This window comes from Carlito syrichta, unplaced genomic scaffold (assembly GCF_000164805.1).
Source record: "Carlito syrichta isolate Samal-C Ts95f unplaced genomic scaffold, Tarsius_syrichta-2.0.1 Scaffold286999, whole genome shotgun sequence".
Taxonomy (NCBI): Eukaryota; Metazoa; Chordata; class Mammalia; order Primates; family Tarsiidae; genus Carlito; species Carlito syrichta.
In genome coordinates this window covers 405,532-427,758 of record NW_007231095.1, presented here as the reverse complement: position 1 = coordinate 427,758, position 22,227 = coordinate 405,532, and the positions used below count along the sequence as shown (strand labels likewise).

Sequence of the window (22,227 nt, the reverse complement as noted above, 5' to 3'; positions counted from 1 at the left end):
ACCTTTGGTTACATTCCCCTCCTGTGCTTCTCCTCGTCCTGTTAGGTTGTTGGCGTCTCTGCCGTCACGTGTCCTCTGTGATACCTCACAAAGCCCTGCCCTGAGTCGCCGCAGTCCAGTCTCTGCAGGTGACCACCCTGATTTCCTAAGGATAGGCGACCTCTCCTTTGCCCACTAGCTCTCAGCATAGAAAGCAGGCACTGAAGCATCCGGAAACTGCAGGATCAATGAGTGAGCAAGGGGCAAGAGAAAGAAAACTCTTCAAATTATCCTACAAAGAACAAGAAAGTTTTCTGAGCTCTCCACCTACCCCTGGGGCAGACACACACACACTTGCATGCACGCACGCACACACGCACACACTCATGCGTGCACATGCATCCACACACACGCACATGAATTCATATCCAAAGGGGTGAGTGTTCTCAAAAGTACAGGATGCTCTGCGGACTTGGCTGGAAATGGAGCTGCTCCTTCCCCAAGGCAGGCTCATTCTGGGTGAATGACAAGGAGCAAATTCTGATGCTGGGGAGTGAAGGTGAGACCCTGGACTCCTGGGCTTCAGGGTCCCTTTCGAGGACGCTTCCCCAGGTCTCCCACATGGTATAGCTCCGGAAGAGCATTGCCGGGAGACACTGAGCCAGATGGTGCCTAAGGTCTCTTGAAGACGGCAGGTTCCTACAGTCTTCCGTCAGGCTGTCTCTCCCCAGAGCCCCTGCTTGCCTGCATCCATTTCTGAGCATGTATTTGCCTGCCTGCTAGAAGTTGCATCCATAGATGGAAGGATGGATGGAGAGATGGATGCCAGGGCCTGGATTGCATGTCTCTCTTCCCACATTCGTTCAGGCCCATCTGCTCGACAATTCACATCCTTCAGATGTGACGTGCTGGGGACTGGTGCTGGCTGGCATGGTGGTTGTCTCCGTGAGGCTGAGCTTGAGTCAGCTTCTTTCGATGATGACAGCTGAAGAGACGAGGAAGGAAAATGACTGAGACAGCTGAGATGCTGAGACCTTTCCCGAGGAGGTGTGGACAGCCCAGTGACATCATCACCAGCATGACAACGGCACCAGATTCTGACAGGGAGCAGGGGCCAGGCTGTCGGCCCAGGCCTTCACGGGAGTTCTCAGGAAGCATGGAGGGGTGGAGCCATGGGGAACGGCTAGAGGTAGAAGCCCCTGGACGCACTCTGCATTTCATGCTGGCCCTTGGTGAAGGATAACAGGGAGGGTGGAGACAGATGCTTTTTCCAGACAGCACTCAGGGCTCTGGCAAGGGACTGGACCCAGGACTGTGGGCATGATGCATTTGCATTTAGGGTGAATGGAAAACAGATAATTCTGCTTCCAGGATAGGTGCAGCTCTTCCCTTTTCTCTCTTTCCACGTTATATTTCTGCTGCCAGGAGCCGGAGCAGACGGTCAGGAGCATCTCCATGGTGGAAAGTCACTGCTACTCTTTCTCCTGTCTGGCTTTCCCCAGGGGCGGGGTTTGGGCAGGCAGTTCTCTCTGGACACTTGGAAGGGGACAGGAGGCCTCTGGACACAGCCCAGCAGGGGAGAGGCAGCCCCAGGAGCAACTCCCAATGGCTCACAATGCCCCACTCCAGCCTACGCAGGGGGTGTGGCCTTTCTTCTCAACACTGGCCAACCACTGGAGATGGAATTGTGGAAGATAGAGCTAGGCAGTGCCTTCCCAGTGAGGAGAACACTGAGCTCATTGTCTCTTCCCGAGGCCAAGGTTTGGGCCAAAGTAGGCAATCCTCATGTGGAAGATGTAGTCACAGCACAGAAATGTCCTCTGTCCCTAGATCCTCATCCTTATCTGGAGTCAGAAGCAGCTGGGAGAGACCTTCTCTTGATAGCCTCTGGTTGGCTCCTTTGCCGTGAGCCTGGCCATCCCTGGATCCACTGAGGGTCAGTGGCTTGGTCCACTTGAGTTGGCAGAGGAACTGGAAGAGAAGAGAGCCAGGAAGGAGGGAGAAACAGAAAGAGGCAGAGAGGTGGGGGCAGGAGAGACAGCACTGCTCAGGGGATGCTGCTGATGCCAGTCGGAACTTGCACTTGGTAAAGATGATCTAGACTGAGGCACGGCTTGGTGTGTCCCCCCCAGGGCAACCCTGGAAGGACAGTTCTCAGCTGTCTAAGCTCATGAGGGTTATGACTTGCTCTAGTTTGTAGGCCAGTTTCTGCTTCCCACACTGGTCATCGTGGTCCAGAGGTCCAAGGATCTGTGGAGGGGCCGAGACAGGGAGGTTACTAGTGCACATGTGTACGACTGTGTTCTCAGGGTCACACAGACAGCACAGACATGATCAAATGCTAGGAAGACACAGGCCCCTGCAGAGGTATGTTGACTCGGCTGGGTGGGTCGGCAGCCTGGGAGGCATGGGTGAGGAGGGGGGGTGGCACTTAGGCCTGGGTTGTGGCATGTGGGCACCTACAAGGCAGTGAGTGCAGGACACCGGCACACATAGCAGCCTGTCTGCACCGCCAGTGAATGTTGGCTGCCAGGGCAGAAGCTTTGTTGAAGATGCCAGTGTCAGGATGCTACAGGGACTTGCAGGTCAGCCAGCAGTAGACAGTTCCACGTCCAGTGGCAAAGTGTGGCACTCAGGGATGAACAGGAATATGATTTCACAGATATTAAGACAACCCATGCCTCCTTCCCCAAAAGGAAAACCTTCCCACCTGCTCCTGAGGTCTAAAATTCCACACTTAGAAAATCATTTGGTTTAACTTTGCCTATTAAAACACAAGTATCCCTAGAAGAGCAAGACTGTAAGCCCTCCTGGTCACTACGATCCAGTGGATGACGTTCACCAGAGCCTGTTCTGAGGGCAGGCAGTTGGTGGAAGACAGGGGCAGCCGGAATTGTGGCACATGCGGAATTGAGTGAAGTTTTGCTGGCTTCCAGCTGGGTGACATGGGACCAAACGTCACCTCTCTGACCCTCAGTTTCCTCATCTGTAAAATGCAGGGTTGACTCATCTATCTCTGGGGAAAGGACAAGTTGGATAATATCTCTGAGTTGAGGGGGGAGGCACGCTTCATCAGTAAGGGTGCCTGTTCTCAAGCCAGGTAAAGTGAGGACCAAAGAGAAGCCCAGACTGTCCCTGTACAATGATCATTTGTATACTTTAACCTGAATTATACCCCACATCTTTAAAATAAAATGAAAATTAAAAAAGTTTTTCAATAATATCTTTGGCAGCACATTCATATTGTCCTGTTTGTATTATGAATATAATCTTTATTTCATAATTTACTCATGAGTGAATGAATAAATATTTCAGTTAATTAAAAAAAAAATCTGTGAGTACCACACCCTTAGCACAAGGCCTTGTCCACAAGAGACACTGGGCAGACAGGGGGCATCTTCTGGTGCTGGGATCTAAGGGGAGGGGAGGGTGAAGAGGCTAAGAGGAGGCTGAAGGCTCAAGGGAGGCTCCTGGTGCTTTGGATTTCACAAGCCAATTAATGCGTCTTTAAGTGGGAAGATCAGGATGGAGCTGGCCAACCTCTGAGCTGGCAGTGAACCATGGTTCATGGGCACCGTCACCTCATAAAGAAGGGATGTTTTGACACCAGGAATGTACCACTATACCAAGAGACAGTCCTCTCCAAGATGAGGCCATTACAACTCCACATAGTGCACTCCACATCACCTTTATTCTCTATCACATTGCCACCGATGGGTGGAATCTTTGCCCTGCACCACTACTGGCCTACACACTGGCATCTGGGGTCCCCCCCAAAGGACTCACCGCTGACCCCGGTTCCATTGTCCCTTGACTTGAGGGTCACAGAACGACCCTGTCCATGGCCTGTGAGGGCTACCTCTTTAGCCCGGGGTACCCCTCCACTCTCTGAGTGCTGAGGCCATGAGGAAGCAGGGAGCCTGGGGTGCTGTCCCCAGCTCCTCTCCCCCCTTACACTCAGAGAAGGTGGCCCTGCTACTATCTGCGGGGGACGGGACCCTGAGCCCACTGCTTTAAGCCTGCATAGCCAAGAACAACCCCATAATCCCTTTGTACTGGCCAGAAAGAAGGCAGCATCTATAGTGGTGGCTGCTGCAGGTGGGCTTTTACAACCAGGGAAGACACTAACTAGAAGCACATTCTGTTCTGCCTGTTTCATTTCTAACCCATTTCATTTCTGCTGTCTTCTGTTTTATCCAGTTCTCACTATTCCACACCGTACCATATAGCCTGCCCGTGGGAGCAGGGAGGTGCTTGTTTAAAGAGAATTAGATCAGGGAGAGAAACAGAAAAAATATAAGAAAGAAATCATGGGGAGAAAACAAGCATAAAAAAGAGAAAGAAGCAGATACGGCTTCAGACATCTGTGAAAAACAGGGATTTGTGCAGCCCTGATGGAATGGGGGTCTTCTAGCGGTCATGTCTGAAGCCCAGCCCCAGGTACTGGTGGTAGCTACCCCAGCACAGGAGGGGGCATGCGCGGGGTGCTCCTGCACATGAGCCTGCAGGGCTGACCCTGGCCTAGGCCCCCACCTCCCGATGGCTTGGGCAGGACAGGCTCACCTCCTCGCTGTATTTGCCCACATAGGAGAAGATCTCCGAGAGCGCACTCATGGTGTTGAACTCGTTCATGTGCATCCGGGACTGCTCGGCCAGATACGCATTCATGTCCTGGTCGCTGATGGCCGGCATCTTCCCGATGTCTGAGTAATACCTGCAGGGGGTGTGGGGAGAAGCTGGAGTCCTGCATGTGGAGCCAAGAGGAGGGAGAAATCCCCAGCACCGTGTGGGATCTGACTTGTGCTCCAGGTAGCGAATGCCTGCGCTGGGACCACTGGGGACCACGGTGGCTGCTCTCCCACTTGGGCTTCTGGGTGTGGCCCAGTAGAGCCCTCTGTGGCCCTGAGGCAAGGGGCACACATATGGGGGTGCCTACGCTATTGTCAGAGGGCTGATGGGAGAACATCCAGGAGTCACAGGGGCCCTACCTCACACACCCCTGGGCTCCCAGCTACCACTCAGAGTGGTCCAGACTGTCTCAGTTCCTCTAATGCTCCCGCCCACAGACACAAGAGGTCCCTTCCAGCAGGGCCTGAAGGCTCCTCCCTAATGTCTTCTGTTCTCTGGGGGCTAAACGGGAGGGTTGGAGCGGAGGCTGTTCGGGAGAGACAGGCAGAAGGCAATCAGTCACTGTCACTTGCAGCTGTGCACTGCTGTCAACTGGTTAATTAGATGCCAGCATTTACATTTTTAATTTCTGCAATCTGACATTTTATGCACCAAGCTCTAACTCCTCTGCCAGAGGGGAATGGTGGCGTTTCCTAATGAAAAACTGAAAGGCCTCAGTGCCCGAAAGACAGCCGCTTGTCACCCTCTCCAGGACACTTGTGGGCCGGTGGGCTGCATGAAAAAGAAAGGGAGGTGTCCACAGACCCAGGAGGTTGCAAGGCTCAGTGCAGCCCACATGACCTCCCTGTGGCTGCCACACTGGAGGAAGCATGCTGGGAGGAGGGGGTAGTCTTCAGGGTGGGGTCTGGGGTGAGGGAAGGGGGCCCTAAGTGTAAGGAGAGGCAGAGTCGTGTAAGTGCTGGTGAGAGGGATGGGCCCCGAGTGCCTGAATTCAAAGCTGCATCAGAGGCTTGGAGCAGTCTCACCTCCTACCCCTGTCCTGCGTCTCTCCCTCACGGCTCCAATGGAATGTGTCAGCCCTGTTGCTTCTTGCCCTCCTCCTGTCCCTGTGGGTGCCCAGGAGCTAGGCAAAAGCTGGTAGAGGTGCCTCCCTGCGTGGTCCCCACCATCACTCCAGGGCCTGCATGGGACGATGGCTCAGTTTGCTGCCAGAGTACTCTGGTGAGGGCCGGACAGCTGCCCTGCTCTGGGCCACAGCCATGCAGGGATGGCAGACCAAGGGAGGGGAATGAGACCTGTGCTCTCTGGAAAGGGAATGAGGGGACACCAATGGCCCACACTGGATGCTGTGAAAACTGCCTCACTGAACTCATGGCATTTTGCCCAGCAAGAGGTCCTGGCCTGTGTCACACCGCTGAGACAGGCAACGAGGACAAGTGCCTAGCAATGTGGCCTTTCTCAATACAGCAGGGTGGCAGGACGTGGCCACCCTGACCCCGGTTTCATTTGGACCTCCACCCTTCACAACCTTCCTCCTTCCCCACCCCCTCCCGTTTCCAGAGCCATCGGGGCCTCGGTCCCTGTCCTGTCTCAACATGGCTCCTTTGCTTCATCAGCAGAAGAGCCTGCTCTCTCCAAGACCCAGGCCACACCCAAAACACCTCCTGAGGCATCTCAGCACGCAGGTCTCTGAGGAACTTAATGACATTCCAGGTATAATGTTCCAGCAAGAGACCCAATTCACTGCTGCTCTTTCTGGAAGGCAGTAAATGATGGTGTTCCACTTTATGGCGGGAGACCAGAGGTCTCAGTGGCAGCTCCCCACCTTGCCTTTCCCAAGGAGATTTGTGTCATCATCCCCTCTGGGATCCCACACCTGCCAGGCCAAGGTTATCCTCACAGAACAGCCATGAGCAAATGACATCGTTCGGTACCATGGCCAGCAGCCAGCTCAAAAAAAGAAAAAAAGAAAAAACGAGAACACAGCTGGGTCCAAAGCTTCCTCCGGACAGGTGTACTCTATCACCTGTTGGCAGAGATTCTGGCCAGGATAGAAAACCCAGGCTCCCATGGAGGGTCCATAACTGTCATCAGAGGCAAAGACGCCTGCCATTTCTGTTGCCTGCCATGAAATCCTTCGTGCAGGTGGATGGTTCTATGAGGCTTTTTGCCGACAGTGACAGGTCTCCTGTTGCTGCGTTTATAGTCCCTGGGGTATTAGGGAGTCCAGGTTATTGACCGCTGTCTCCATAATGAAGGAACCCATCCTCCATGGAAACAACAGACACCCAGCACTCTGTGCCTTCACAATGGCTGGACACTTGAAGCCCAGTCCATTTCTCCGAAGGGAATACTTAGAAAGTATGCTGGTATGTGTGAGAAAGAGAGATGGAAAGAGGCTGGAGCAAGGGAGGAAGGGTAAGAGTGGAGTGGGTGAGGGCAGGTTCTGACCTCACATAGAAGGAATGGGCGAGGGTCCTCCCCTGGACGTACCATTTGCTCTCACAGCAAGATCGGTCTGGTCTCTTTCCTACACCTCTGCATTAAGGAGGCCAGGTGGGCCCAGGGCACGCCTGTGGCTAGGCACATGGGCCAACTACGTGACATCATCTACAGCAAGTTCAAACCCAGCTGAGCTGAGTGGCCGGGGACAACGCAAGTCCCTCGACGGTGGGAGTTCAAGTGCTACTGACATCCTCCCGTTGTGATGCCAGCCCTGCCTAGTGCTAGAGAGTGCGGATGCTGCCTTCCTTCTCTCCTCCAGGGCTCTGCCTGGCCCACTTCCTAGCCAGCATCCTGAAAGTAACTGTGGCCCATGTGGCACTCCCTCTGCTGGGTACCATTGTTTCCTTCTCGCTCTGGCTATGCTGGCCTTCGTCCTGTGTTCCTCTGCTGAGAAGCATTATCAGCAGTGAGGAATGCGGTTAACCCCTGCTAATGAACTTCACACAGCGTCTCATCCGCTGGCTGTGCAGGGAGGAAGGGAAAGGTCAGCCCAGCCCCTGCTCTTGAACCTGCTCCCTCGGGAGTTCTTCCTGGAGACAGCGTGTCTTCAGAGGGGACCGGTGCTCTGAGAGCCCCCTAGTCCTCCCTGACATGGGCCCAGGCCTGGCCTGCCGAGAGGGGCTTGGTCCATCACCAGCCCTCCTCAATTCTCCCTGCTGAGCTGCTCATACCTAGGAGGCCACACCTAGGGTTCCAACACCCGTCCTCTGGCCAGGCCCCAGAGAGTGGATCTTCCACTGCTGGCCATCTATGGGGTCTCATGCTTATAGGCAGATAAAGACCTCCTAGGAGCCCCCTAGGGCTTCTATGGGGTGGAGAATGCTGGCGGAACTCCAGGGTCCAGAGCATGGTGGGGAGCACCTCGCTTCTGCCTCCAGGATCTCTGGGGGTTGGGAAGAAGATCCCCAGAGTCTGACACTCTTTGAAAGGAACAAAATGTTGGCATCCCTCCACACACCTCAAGGAGGAAGAGGCAGACACAGAGATGTTCCCAGACAGACGTTCTGCTAGCCCCACCTCTTGCCGCTCATGGCCCTGCACCCACGTCTCTTTCTCTGTGAACCTCTGGGTGGTCTCTCCAGGCCTTGCAGAATGAGGCCTCCTGCCCTGAGCATCCCACTGGGACAGCTCCTGGGGCCTGCTGAGTCTTCCTCTGTGCGGCTGCCTTGACCATGGGGTACCAGGGGAGGGATCAAGCCCAGCATAGCCCAAGTGCCCCATACTTTCACGATGGATCCCATACACGTCTGGCCCGGAGGTTGATGAATATGTTAATGACATGTCTACCCCTCCCCTCTGGTACTGCTCCCAGGGTGAGCTGTCAGCTTTACACGTTTGACTGAATGGTTTCCCTACGAGGCATATCTGACAGTTGAAAATCCTTAACCTCCTTTGTGCCTTGACACACGTGATGGATGGCATTCGGCGTGTGCACACCCTGTCCAGGCCCCGGTGGCTCACACCCCACCTGGAGAACCGACTGATGGCAGTGAGTGAGGCCGGTGCTGCTGCAGGGATGACCTTGAAGCTCCTCCAAGTAAAACTCAGAGGAAATCACTACTGAAGTATGCAGATGCGCTGCTCTGGGTAATGAGAGAGAAACTGCAACCGATCATGACACACCACTTCGTGGTGACCACACTGTGGAGTTTCGCTCTGCAGGACGAGCGTAGCAGTTCATTGTCCACAGAAATCCAAGATGCCCCCCTCTCTTTCTCCAGACTTGGTCACAGCCAAAAGACCGAATTCTTAGATGAGGCAGGGCAGACGGGGAGGCCACAGCAGGGCCACAATCCACATGCTTTGTAAGGTACTTAGAGGCAGGAACGGGATGGGAGGATGGGCAGGAAGACAGAAGGGAGCACGAGCAGGATGGTAGGTGGAAGTATGGGTGGGAGAACGGGAGGGAGGATGAATAGAAGAACAAAAGATGGGTGGAAGGATCCGTGGGAGGTTAGTGGGAAAAGATGGAGGGCAGGACAGATGAGAGGATGAACAGGAGGACGGTGGGGGGATGGTGGGAGGATGGCGAGAGAATGGTGGGAAGGGGAATAGCAGGGTGATGGTGGGAGGATGACGGGGGATGGGGATGGCGGGGGATGTAAAAAGATGGATGGCAGAATGGGTCAATGGAAGGGGGGAGGATGGCAGGAGGATGACGGGGGAATGGCAGGAGAATGGGTGGGAGGACGGGTGGGAGAGTGATGAGAGAGATTTGGGACAATGGTGGGTGGATGAGTGGGAGGGTGATGGAAGAATGCTTGGAAGGACAGGCCGATAAAGACCTCCTAGGAGACGCAAGCTACCCCAGAATCACCAATGCTGCTCGATCCACAGAGTGAGTGAGGCCTCCTGAACTCAGAAGAGGGGCAGCCAGGGTCACGCTACGTCTTGCCATGACGGTGCTGATGACTCCCCACGTGTGTGTAGGTCACACGCCGAGTCGCTGTCCTGGGCAGGCCATCCGCAGGCTCACAGTGGCAGGCAACAAATTCAGAAGTGGGTGAGCCCTGGCCATGAGAGGCGAGTGCTCGCCATCATCCTTCTGAACTGTAGGCTGCCAGCACCCCTGGATGGGGAGGTGGGAGACCATGTTGCCGTGGACTCAGGGCGTGTTCCACAGAAACCATCACATCGCTCCTAAAAAGAATCCCCTGGATGGGGCTCACTTGGGGCCCGCAGTCGCAGCTGGGCATGAATCTCACAGCACCACGCAGACGAGAGGCAGAGAGGCCGACAGCCGGCATAGCAGCAGTCCTGCCTCCGACTGGCCAGCATGCTCCAGGAAGTGTCCTTTCTGCGGATACCTCAGCCTTCCTCCTCCTAGTCCCCTCCCTCCCGGCTCCATCGTGGATGCTGTGCCCGTGCTGGTGGACCAGTAGCTGCCCTTTGCCTCTCTGTGCTGAAGAGCCGGCGGCCATGGCGGGGGGCCTGCTCCAGGCATCTCTCTTGTCAGGAGGATGAGCCTTGTCTGCAGCGCGGGAGGTGAGAGCCTCTCTCGGTGACTCAGACATAATCAGAAACAGGACAAAAGAGTTAGCTCTCTCCCTGATTGCCGAGGGAGCATGTCTGCTATGTGCACCTGCAGGAAGGCAGAGGAGGTATCAAAGAACCGAGGGGACGGGAAAACAACATTCAACCTTTTAGTGAAACGATCTCCCGGAGACGGCAGACTCCACTCCCTCTCAGTCATTTTCTCTATGCTGGGGAAGGCAATTTCCAAGTATAAAGATCGAGACTGTCTCTCTGCCATGGGTAGTTTGATACAGTTCATTTTGCCTTCAGTCGTGGAGTCAAGAAACATTTCTGGTCTCTTTTACTCTTCAAAAAAAGTATCAAATCCGAGAGCCCATCTAGGCTTTCTTCTGTAAGGTTCACGGAAGAAAGAGAAAGGGAGTCTGGAAGAGGGACTGCCATGTAGAGTTGTGCATGTTGTTCACTACACACAGGTGCTAGGATGAGAGGGTGAGCCAGGGTTGACAACTTGTTCATTACTCAGAAAACCACACACCTTGGTGTGGGCTATGCCCTCTGTAGGAAGGAGCACCCTCCTTAGATCACATGGAGGCAACCCACAGGAGGGCAGGGGGCCCTTCTGAAGGATCACAGTCGAGTCAAGATTTGGGAGTCCTAACAGGACTGGGATCTAGCTGCATCTTGGCCGCTTAGATCATCCCGGGCAGATGACTCAGCCATGCTGTGAATATGGTGTGTCACCTTCGTGGGCACCAGAGGGGCTAACAATGGCTGTCCTCTTGCAGTTCAGGTCACTGTGATGAGCACATGGACAAAACTCCAGCTAGAGCTTTGCTTGGGTGCCTGGCATGGGGGCTGCTGTGGCCCAGACAAGCCACCACGTCCCTCTGACTCTCTGTCATCCGCTGTGCATCGTGGCTGGATTCACATCTGTCTTCCCTGGCCATCCTCACCCAAGAGTCTGTACTGCTGTGGGACCAGCCCAGCTTGGCAGCTCACAGGTGCACCTTCAGACAGGGAACAGGGCCTCCAGCCTTGCTGCAGCAAGATTTGGTCTCTGGAAATCTTAGGATCACAGGGTTTTTGTTTGTTTATTTTTTGTTTGTTTGTTTGTTTGTTTCAAGATGGAGTCTCACTCTATCACCCAGGCTGGAGTGAAGTAACACGCTCCCAGCCACAACAGCAGCCTTAAGCTGCTGGTCTCAGGCAATCCTCCTGCCTCAGCCTTCCAAGTAGCTGGAACCACAGGCACATGCCACCCAACCCAGTTAATTTCTAAATTTATTATATAGATGAGGTCTCGTCACATTGCCCTGGCTGGTCTCGAACACCCAGGCTCAGGCGATCCTCTCGCCTCAGCCTCCCAAAGTGCTGGGATGACAGGCTTAAACCACCACACCCGGCCACAATCATGGCTTGTATTGATGTGTTTATTGCTGTGGGGGGGATGAGAGCCAGGAATCCCATCTCCTTCCTGGGCCTAGAAGGCATTTCACCCACTAAGATCCAGGCCTGCCACACAGGAAGCAGAGCACAGAGTCCCTGTTCCTGCTTCTGTGGACGCGACCACCTGGACATGGGGTGTGCCTGTCGCCCTGGTCAGGTCAGGCTCTGTGAACAACTCGTCTGGAGGCGTCAGCCCCTTGCCGAGGGGAAGGGGACCTTTCAGGGGAAGCTGCCGGCTCCAAGAGGAGGCCCCAACTCGGCGCCCCTCAAGCCCCTACCCCGGAGGCACTCACCTCTCCACCCAGTTCTTGTAGCTGGGGATGTCCTTGGCATATAGCAGCTTGTTGGAGGGCGAGTCCTTGCCCAGCCGGTGCTCGGATGTGGAGCACGAGTCCATGAAGGTCTGGGCCACCACCGACAGGCAGGCATCCGTGATGCTGTTCTTGTGGATGTCAAACACAAACTGCGGGTTCTTGATCATGTTGACCCAAAACCGCAGGGGCAGGCTGTGGGGGAAGAGGCTGACGGTCAGGGGGCCTGGGGCCACAGCAGGACCACAGGAGAGCAGGAGAGGCCTCCAGAGAAGGAGAGAAGGCTGGGAGCTGGGAAGCGCCTCTGTGCTGGGGCCTGGAGAGGGGCAAGTCTGCAGGGCCCCGATTTGCCTCTCGGGAAACTGAGGAAGAGCAGGGCTGAGTATCACATGCGGAGACACCCTCAGCAGGGCCTGGGGAGGACTGGGTGCCCACTGACTGCAGGGCTTGTGCCTTCCCCTCGCAGAAGAGGGGCCACGATGTGTGCTATAACGTGGATTTCCGACTCTATTCCGCTGTCTTCCCCCTTTGCATCTGACTGGAAACTTTAAGGAATAGCCTGGAAACGGGGCTTCCTATCTGACTCTGCCATCCGCTGTGCATCATGGCAGGATTCACACCTATCCTCCCTGGCTGTCCTCATCCCTGCACGGCGAAGGCACTGGGCTGAGTTACCGGGCAGCCAACTGGTTCTCTATGCTGGCATGCTGAAAAACCCACCCTCAACTCCCTTGTCTGCCCGGCTTAGCACCTATGGCCTGCTGGGACCATGCTCGTGACTAGAGACATAGTGGCGAACATGTTCTGGTGGGTTCATGGGGAGACAGATGTGAAGTCCATGGCTGAAGAACTGCGTGTGACAGAGCCAGAGAAAGTGCAGGGCTCCATGTGGGACCAAGGCAGAAGGGGAGCGAGACTACCCAGAGAGGACACTGGAAAGTTGGTTTCAAAACACGCCCTGGAGGTGGGTGAGGCCAGGAGGGGGTGGAGGACGGGCTGCAGGTAGGGAATTAGCATCAGGGAAAGTGTAGGGTGGTCTGGAACGGAATGGAAGTTGTTGCTAGAAAGGACCCCAGGGCGCTGGGAGAAGCCTGCCCTGCCTACTGGTGGTTACCACGCACACCCCACAGAGGGTCACACATGGGCCTCCCTGCTGCCTCCTATCACCCCCTGATGCAATTCGTGTGAGTAAGAGGTGTCACGTTTGCTCTGGGTTCGGCTCACCGCTTAGAACTGAAACTCTCTGAACTGCACTGTTTCAAGAGTGAGTATTGCCTTTCTCTTCTTCAGTACAGGAAGATCCAACACTCAGGGCTGCCGATACCCAATGGGGATGCAGCAAGCAGCACTGGGGTCTGACGATGCTTGGTGGCATTTGCCTCATCACTGGAAGAGAGTCGTGGGGTGGCATCCAGGAACAGTTCAGAGAGCCATGATGCTCAGATGAGAGCGAGTCCATGCCAGTGGCGCAACCTTCCTGACGCTGGGAGCAGAGCCCTGAACCAAGGATGCATGACTCTCAGCACATGACATCTCTGCCATTGTCCTATTTTTCCAGAAGTCCCACCCAGAACAGGGACCCTGGGAGGACACACTCATGACACTTGCTGTCTGTCGCCCACGCTACCCCTCCCTAAGCAGGCTGTGGTGATGGGCACCCACCAAGCCTCCTGCCTGATGGAATATTAGCATATTGTTGCCATTAGTGCTGGCACTAATATCTGGTTGATTGCAGCCTCTCAGGCTAAATGAGCAGGAGGTTTATTTAAAAGAGGAAAGGAAGAACACTGGGGAGAAGGGGGTGGGAAGAGGGTGGGTTACACCTTGGGCCAGGAATTAAAAGATGATCTCTTTCCAATCAAGGTCAATTAGCTCCAAGTCCCTGTGCAGATATTAAAGTTCCCAGACTAGCTGTCTCTTGTCCAGGGTGGCCCCAGATCAGGTCAGGGTCAGGAGAAGTGTCCTTGGATGGGAGAACTTGAGCTCAGTTTGGCTGCCTTCTCATGGGATTTCCTCACATGGACCTGACGCTCTTTGCGAAAACACCTGAGAGCTTGGAAGAGCTGGCATCAGAGGGAAACTTGGTTCTATCCCAAGGATATGATGGCACCTTTGGAGGTGGCCTTACCCCAGCAGGAGGCGTGGGCTGAAAAACACATGGTTTGGACACCACTGTAGGCGACACTTCCATAATGGGCTACTAAGTGCATGTAGAAATAACTTGGAGAGACCCACCCCCCTCCCCAGCCAGGACCAAGAGAAGGTCTGGGGAGGATTGCCGACACCCACCAGGGTATAAGTAGAAAGACTCAGTGGCCAAAGCAGATGGGTCAGCTGGCCACAGGACAGCTCTGAAGGTAGCAAAGGAGATGGGGGAGCTCAACGTGCCTTACCTGGAGGTAGGCACTGGGAAGGCCCGGACCCTGCAGAACTTTCAAAGGGGGAAATCGCCTCACTTGGCGTTCCCGCTGCGAGTGAAGAATCCAGATCAGTCTTAGAAAGCTTGGAAGAACCCCACATGGGAGGCCTCCTCTCACCAAGAGCCAGGGTGGTAGGAAGCCCCGTGGCTCTCATTCCTGCCGGGTTGCCACTTTCAGCAAAGACAGCCTCGTCCTGGGTGAAGGAGAGGAGCCAGAGTGTGTGACCTCAAGGGAAGCTGTGTTATCACAGCCTGACATCCACCTTCCTCTGTGCACTGCGTAGGCCCGGGGCTGGCTGCCAGGATGACTGGCTGTGCCCTAGTGCCTTGCCAGTCCTGGCAGGTGTAGGTGCCAGGCAGCAGGCCCTCACTGCCTCGGAAGAATGATCTGAGAGGATGACTTGTGCCGGGCCCCACATAGGAGCTGCAGGTGGCCACTCTGGAGCTATGGGCCTAAGGGGAGGGGGGTGAGGGCCAGCCCTGCCCAGACGGAGTGTTCAGCTGCCCCGCTCCACCCTGCACCTCACCCTTGTTCCCTGAGCCACCAAGGTGTGCGGCGCTGTCCAAGTGCTGGACACTGATGTCTGAGCTTGCCATTTCAACCTGGAATACGAGTTACTCACGGATGAGGGCGGGAGTGACCCACGTGAAGAGGAGAGAGGGTACCCCAGGGAAGACACCTGGAGGGCCTGTGAATACTTGGGGATCCTGTCAGTGCAAATGAAGACAGAGCGGGGAGGGCAGGTCGCTTCCCCACATGGAGCTTGGAAAGACAGTCCGTGGGGAGAGAAGAGAGTCGTTTCTTGAGACTGGAAATGCTCCTTGTTCACCCAGAGGACTCCTAGGAGTGCTTCAAAACCCCGCTTGGGAGTCACCCTCAGATGCTGCCCTTCTGTGATCCAGCTGCCACGACACGTCCCCCGTCACAGCATCCGTCTCTGCCCAGGCGGCAGCTTCCTTGCCTCATGCTCCTGCCTGTCAGCTCCCTGGGGGCAGGGGCTACATCTGACTGGCCTGTGAGCCTCTGTGTCTAGCCTGGCATCAGTCACCATGAGGTACCTGGATGGGAGAGTGCCCCGGTCATGACATTGAGCGTATCTCTTGTGCTCCTTTAGCTGGGTCCATAACTGTTTGTTAACTGACTAAAGGATAGGAAAGAAAGAGGAGAGACAGATTTGACGAGAGGGAGTGGAGGGGAGCAGGCATTTTGAGGAGGAGGGGCGGGAAGGCAGAAAGCGAGTGGAGGCCTTGCCCACGACAGGGACTTGGCCAGCCCTTCTCCCGAAAGCCACCCCTCGGGCTGGGTGGGGTCACGGCCCCTCCGCGGCACCCCGCTGCCCTCCACTCACCAGTTGCTCTTCCAGGTGTGACGGACATGCGGGTCATGGATGCCGTGCATGTCGGCCTGCTCGTCCAGGAAGTCAAACATGTACTTGATGGCCAGGGGCAGGGCCGAGCCCCGGTGCGCCGTGCTGAAGATGGTCTCGAAGAGGTCGTCCACGAACTTCTGCAGCGTGCCCTGAGAGTGGGGCGTGTGCACACGGCTCAAGGCATGCGCCACGCTCCGGGATGGGTCCACACCTGCCTTGCAGCCCAGCTTGTGGGAGGCTGGCCGAGTCAATGTCCCGAGTCATGTTTTCCCTCTGTCTGTCCTTAATAGCACAGTGAGAACAGCCCCAGCACCGAGGGCTGGACCCCAGCGAGGCTCCCCTGCCAGCAGTGTCGTGGGAGTCCCAGACCTTCTGGTGGCCACCCCAGTATGCCTCACAAAGCCTTGTGAGTGCACAAGGTGAGCCTCTGTGGGGAGCCAAACTGAGCCCAGTCTCGGGGTGGAAGACCCGAGCTACAGGAGTGTGACAGCCCCAGGACCAGAGCTAGGAATGGGGCATGGGAGGTGGCTCACCAGGCTCCAAACCCACCATGTGAGTACATGTATGAGCCCCAGGGAAGAAGTCACTCTGTCATGAGGCATGGCTGAAGGACGGGAAGAGGCAGCTAATTTTGGTGTGTGAGAAAGGGAATAGAGATGGGAGTAGAAACAAAAGTTCAGGTCGTACAGCAGCACAGATGGTGGTGTTGGGGATTGCATGGAGCACTGGGTTGAGAAGGATTCTGAGGGTCGGTGCTGGGGATGACGGGCAGTGCTGGGTTGGGGAAGTTTTTGAGGGTTGGTACTGGGACTGAATGGGCAGTGCTGGGTTGGGGAGGGTTCTGAGGATTGGTGCTGGGGCTGATGGGAAGTGCTGGCTTGAGAAGGATTCTGAGGGTCAGTGCTGGGGCTGATGGGCAGTGCCTGCCAGGGGTGGGGGGTGATAGAGTGGTTTCAGCACAAATGCTGGGTCTTGCCTGCTCTGGCATGTCTGTGGTCTGATGCTGCCCCTCCTGGATCCCATAGGTGCCCCCCCCTGCTCCCGCCAATACCTTGGTGGCCAGGAGCCGTGTCAGGTAGATCTCAGACACCATCTTGCTGCCACGGTCGCCCTCCTTCTGGTCTCCGTGCTCATGATTCTTGACCAGGTGCCACAACTTTATGCCACTCTCCAGGTCGGGTGTGATCATGGGTGTCCGCGAGCGGAGGCTGTCGGGGCTGCCTGTGTACCGGATCATGTTTTCTGCCGAGAAAGGACGGCCTTTAGCGTGTGAGGCCATGAAACCTCAGCCCACACCCTCTCGACCCTCCTCGTCCTGCCCCCTGGCTGTTATCTGGTCCCTCCTGCCCCTTGCCTTGGCGGGGCATGTCCCCTGAAACCCCGATGCCTTTCCCACCTCCTCCTGGAGTCCTCCACTAACTCTGCCCGTTGTGTCACCCCTTTCCTTGGCATTGTGTCGATCTTTAATGACTCAATTTGTAAGAACATAGGCATGTGCTTGTTTATACGTGTGCTCGCATTTCCCAGGCATGTCTGGAATGTGCTCTGTGTGCCAGTTATGTGCACATGTAGGAGTGGGAGGCTGGCCTCTCTCCATCAATGTCATCATCTGAGCCACCACCCAGGACCCCGTGTACTCTTGGCCTGCCCCCGCCCGGGCCAGGTCTTCCCATCTATTTGTGGACACTCCCGCCAGTGTTTGTGAAGTGGGTGGAGCAGTCCTGAGGAGGGGAAAGATGGCACTGTGTGCAGGTGCAGATCCAGGGACCCGTCTGCTTGTCCAGGTGGGGCTTGTGGGGGTGGGAGGTTTTCGATCCCTGTTTTGCTGTTAAGAAAACCGAGGCCCCTGGCAGTAGGAAGACAAGCCCCAGAGCACATGGCTGGGGACAGAGCAGGGCTCCTTCCTGCCTCCAGCCCACATCCAGCCTCTACCCTGCATCTGACACCCTCTCTCCAAAGGGCCTCACACCTGGATCTCCACCTTCACTGCACTGCATGAACGCAGTGTGACTTATACAAGTCAATTAGGCTCATCAGAGTTATCATTTACTAATCTGCATAATAGGGGAAATAATAATTATTTAATTTGCTGGATTGTCATGAACATGATGGGAGATAATAGCTGTTGCCAAAGCTGAAGCATCTTCTGTGGCTCATGGGTAGAGGCTCTGCTGTGGCATCAGAGGGACCTGTGGACCCAGGAGCCTCTTCTCCTGTCCCCCCCACCTGCGCGCTTTCCAACTGTGCTGCCACCATGACAACAGTCACCCAGGGCCCACAGCAATCTGGGACATCCCACAGGCTCTTTTACCATATTTGCTCGCTGAGGTCCTGGAGACGGTGGAATTATTCACAGCATTATAGGCTGTCACCTGCTTGGACACCAACGCCACCACAGAACCATCTGGCACCTGTAAGGAAAGGGCATCTGAGGGCCTGAGGGTTCTGCCACTCCAGGAAATACAAACAAATCGGGATTAACCCTGTCCTAGGGGGCTGTCGGTGCCTTGCTGGAGAGCTGGGGAGCCTTGGAGGCTGTCAGCTCTCCTCTGGGCAAGACAAGACGTGAATCTGAACACCAAGGAGCAGGCGGTTCATTCCTGGAGTGCCTCTCGGCAGGAGCATCCCTGGGAGGCCCCCACTTCAATGCCTGGAAGACTTCCAAGGAGGTCTTTCCTGGGGGACTCGACCCATGCCCTGCAGGAAGCGTGCATGGCAGCACGCTCTCTCCAGAGCTGTCAGGGTTCCCGGCGCCTCAGCTGGGGGACTTTGCCTTCCCTAGGTCACTAAGGGAACACGGGGTGCTGGTGAAGAGGCAGATCTGGGGCCTGGGTGACCTGCGGCTCCAGGCCCAAGGCGCCAGTGGCAATGGACTTCTCACTGGCCACACTCCCCCTCCCCATCCCTGCACAGCCACCCACCTGGTAGTGGGCCAGCGTGTTCAGGCGCTTCCAGTCATTTTTCTATCTTGGTGGTGACGTCCTCGTCCTGCAGGATCATCCGCGCCCCGCTTCCTTGTCGCCACTCTGCAGGGAGAAGAGCAGTGTCTCAGAGAGCCCCTCCGGCCCCTCCTGGGGATCCCGAGCCCCTGTGTAGGCGCCTACACGGAACCAGCTCAAAAATACATCCGGAGACAGACATGGGAGCACAGGCTTCCATGAAAATGGGGCACAGAAGCTATTAAGGCAGACAGATCTGAGCTCCAGTTCTGGCTCTGGTGCCATCCCAACAGACTAGGTGACCAAACAGGGTTAGCATGCCCACCAGGTGGTATGCATGGTCACATCTATAAGCAGATGCTCAGCAGGCACTGGGTGAGTGTGGCATGTCACACACACTAAGCCCATGACAAGACACAGAAGCAAACGCGAGGCAGTATGGTCACCGTGGCACACGTATGTGCTCTGTCGTGAGGGCTCAGAGCTGTTGACCTTGGGTTCCCAGTTCAATCACTGCACACCCCGTACCTGTTCCACGGACATCCCCTGCACCTTACAGCTGGCGAGCGGGTCACCTGTGCCAAGTTACTGGGTAAAAGTGTGTGGGAAAATTGGCAAAACCCATTCTCAGGCCTCAGAGCACTCCTCCCCCAGAGTTGACATGGACGGTATCCATGTGGCGACCCACCCAACACTTGATTATGTGATTTGATTATGTGGCCACGCCCACACCCTACACCTTACATTCTTCTCACAGACCCAGCACCTACAACACACGGATTCACGGACAGTCACCCGTGGGGAATGGCAGGCTGTTTCTCATCAGTCAAATTTCTACCCCCATGCTTGGTATAACCCACGTGTGGACAGAGACACACACAGTCCAGTCTTGGAATGTCCACACATGGAAATCCATGAGTACAGCAGACACACGTCCACACTCCTGCATGTGCACAACACATGCATGCACACACATGCACACCCACACATTACTCTCAAGGACACACACCAGAAAATAAATGACCTTTAAATTCAAAAGCAGCACGTGTTCCAACCAAGAAGCCACCACGCACCGCCTCCCAGAAGCTGATATTTTTGAACAAGGAGCTCTGGGCTGAGCGCGGCCAGGTTGGAGTGTGTTGGTCAGTGGCCCTGCCTGGCCCACCAGGGATTTATTTCGGCAGCCCACAGAGACACATTTCCAGATTCCCTGGCTCTCTTCCCTCCTGCCAAGGTTGGGCTGTGGCCCTTGACTGGCCACATTGTGACATGACAGAACTGACACCTCCAGTGCATGTGCCGTGGCCTAGCGGCTGTCCCCATTTCACAGATGGAAAAAAAGACCCAGAGGGGAGCAGTCGTCCTGAGGGGTGGCAGAGATGCCTCTTAGGCCCAGGTCCCTGTCCTCCAGTCCCTGGGACTTCCTGGCTGCCTGGCTTAGAGCTGAGTGTGCATCAGGTGGTCGAAGGAATGGAAAGGTGAGGATGACAAATTCACTCACCAGAGGGAGAAGCCTCGGGGAGTGCCATGGCCTAGGATTGTGGATAGCGCAGCTAGAATTGTCATGGCGATAGGTCTGGGGCAGTTGGGTCCTGGGCTAACGGGGACATGACCCACCAGGCACCTGGTCACCAGTGTTTTTGCTATTGTGTTATTTTGTTTCTTGGTTTTTTTTTATTTGTTTTTTATTTTGTGCAGGTGTGTATGCACATATTTTTGAGTGACTTGAGCAAAGGAAGAGGCCCAGTCTTGGTCTACCTGGTTCTCTTTCAGCCAAATCAGGTTGTACTGATGGGGGTCGGTGGGGCACATCTTCCCCCACCAAGACTATGGGCAGGACTGCTGTGCAGGGGACAGCAGGGGACGATCGCGGGCAGGTAGGAAACACATGCCACGGATGCCTGTGCCTGGTCACAGTTCCAAAGCTGCAAGAAGAGGCCTCCTGGGCCCCACAGGTCTCTGGCCCACGCCCTATCTCTGACTGGGACACCAGTGGGCAGCAGGGAGGCGGCAGCAGTTGTCTTTTTGGCAACTATTGGAGTGTTCCCCAAATGCCCATGTGAGAACGGCATGTTGGATACAAGGGGGACACTTGGCCTCATCTGTGTATCTCTCTAGCCTGTTTTTGTTATCCTGTGTTCAGACCAATGGCTGGGTACCTTTTTCTAAAATATCAGAAAGATTAAAAAAAATACAAAGCTCTGTGCCATCGTAGTCCAGTTCTGGTGGAGAAAAACCCAGGGGGACGGGCAGCTGCCGTTGGCAGCTCCACCCCTGGGTCCACAGGCAGCCCAGTTGGACCCCGAGGAGGAGAGAGGTGGGGTACACCAGGGAGGCAGACAACATTCCCCACACTGAATAAACTAAGTGGGCTAACAAGGCAAGCCATGCCCTGGGGTTACCCTTCCCTGCCGGAGGCCCTTCCTGTGTCCCACTGGTCAGAACCACTTTCACATCTTTCGTTCTTTCCTGAAAACCCTCATTCAGGTTAGTCATGGCCTCTGCTTTCCCAGACTCATCATAGAATGTCATGAGAAGATCCACAGTGGTCCAGGCCCGGCCTTCTGATGTGTCCTTATGTGACTTCCTGATCTCTCTTGATAGGTCTGAGTCACTGAGATCCACTGAGCACAGCAGGGACCAGAAACGCCCAGGTCAAAGATCCCAGCAGGGGACACTCTCCCAACCGCAGGTTTGAGTTCATGGGCTTCACCCACCACAGCAGTGAAGATCCGGGCACAGGCGGGTCTGTTGCTGGGAGGCAGGCCTGCCGCCCGGGACAAGAAGGACAGCACCCTGGTCCCCTGTGCAGTGCATGCGGCTGGTTGGCCCCACCTCCGGAGGCCCTGTGTAAGGGCCGTGTTTAATTTGGGCTCTGTTGCATATTCAAAGTATGCATAGTTTTATAACAGCAATGAAAATAAATAGAACCCAGGTCTCCTATCCCTGGTCTGGCATTCCTTTTACCAGATGGGTGCCTTCTGTCTTGACTATAAAAACAGCACGATGCTATCTCTCATTGGGGTCCACACCTGGGTGTGTACGAGACGACCACATTAGCACAGCCGAGGGGCAACACTGCAGCTGAGCCGAGGGCCAGCGTCCTCTGGGTGAAGGCCAAGCCTCCTGCACACACTCTGCCTGCCCTTGGGGCACAGCAAGAGGATGGAAAATGCCTCCACGGCACTGAAGGGAATTCTAGGACAGAGTGACCTCCACGCACACCTTCTCCACAGAGGAGGACACTTGCAGGCCTGGTGACCTGAAGCATTGTCAGCGGTTGCTGGGGGTGAAAACTCAGTCCAGCCAGTCTCCCAGGCCTCAGGTCACTCTTCTACCAAACAACACTCACCGTGTGCCCCCGCTGCACCAGGCACGGTGCAAGCTGGACATGAGGGAGTCACACAGGAAATGAAATAAAGCCCAAGCCCTGGCCTGGGAGGGATCCCTGGAAGGGCAGAGACCACGGTCAGGGCTGTGTAGGGGTCAGAGGGGAAGCATGCAGGGGCTGGGGCAGGGCTGCCCGGGCTGACTTGTGAGGGGTGAGGGCACATGTGCTGGCTGGAGGGAGGATGAGGGCTCCGGTCCAGAGGGGCACTCATGTGACCCTTCCAGAGATCCGTGAGCCTGAGTTCTTGCAGGAGAAAGTTGGA

General features: G+C 55.6%; 1 protein-coding gene across 1 annotated transcript in view; it reads right to left on the bottom strand.

Moving 5' to 3' along the window:
• Positions 1–980: 980 nt before the first annotated feature.
• Positions 981–22,227, bottom strand: part of PLXNA4 (plexin A4) — a 365,212-nt gene continuing 343,965 nt past the window's right edge. The window contains 8 exon segments of the mRNA XM_021709797.1: positions 981–2,229; positions 4,543–4,693; positions 11,829–12,041; positions 15,615–15,784; positions 16,687–16,877; positions 17,947–18,046; positions 18,557–18,595; positions 18,597–18,661. Coding sequence (XP_021565472.1) covers positions 2,134–2,229; positions 4,543–4,693; positions 11,829–12,041; positions 15,615–15,784; positions 16,687–16,877; positions 17,947–18,046; positions 18,557–18,595; positions 18,597–18,661 — 1,025 coding nt within the window. The 3' untranslated portion in view covers positions 981–2,133.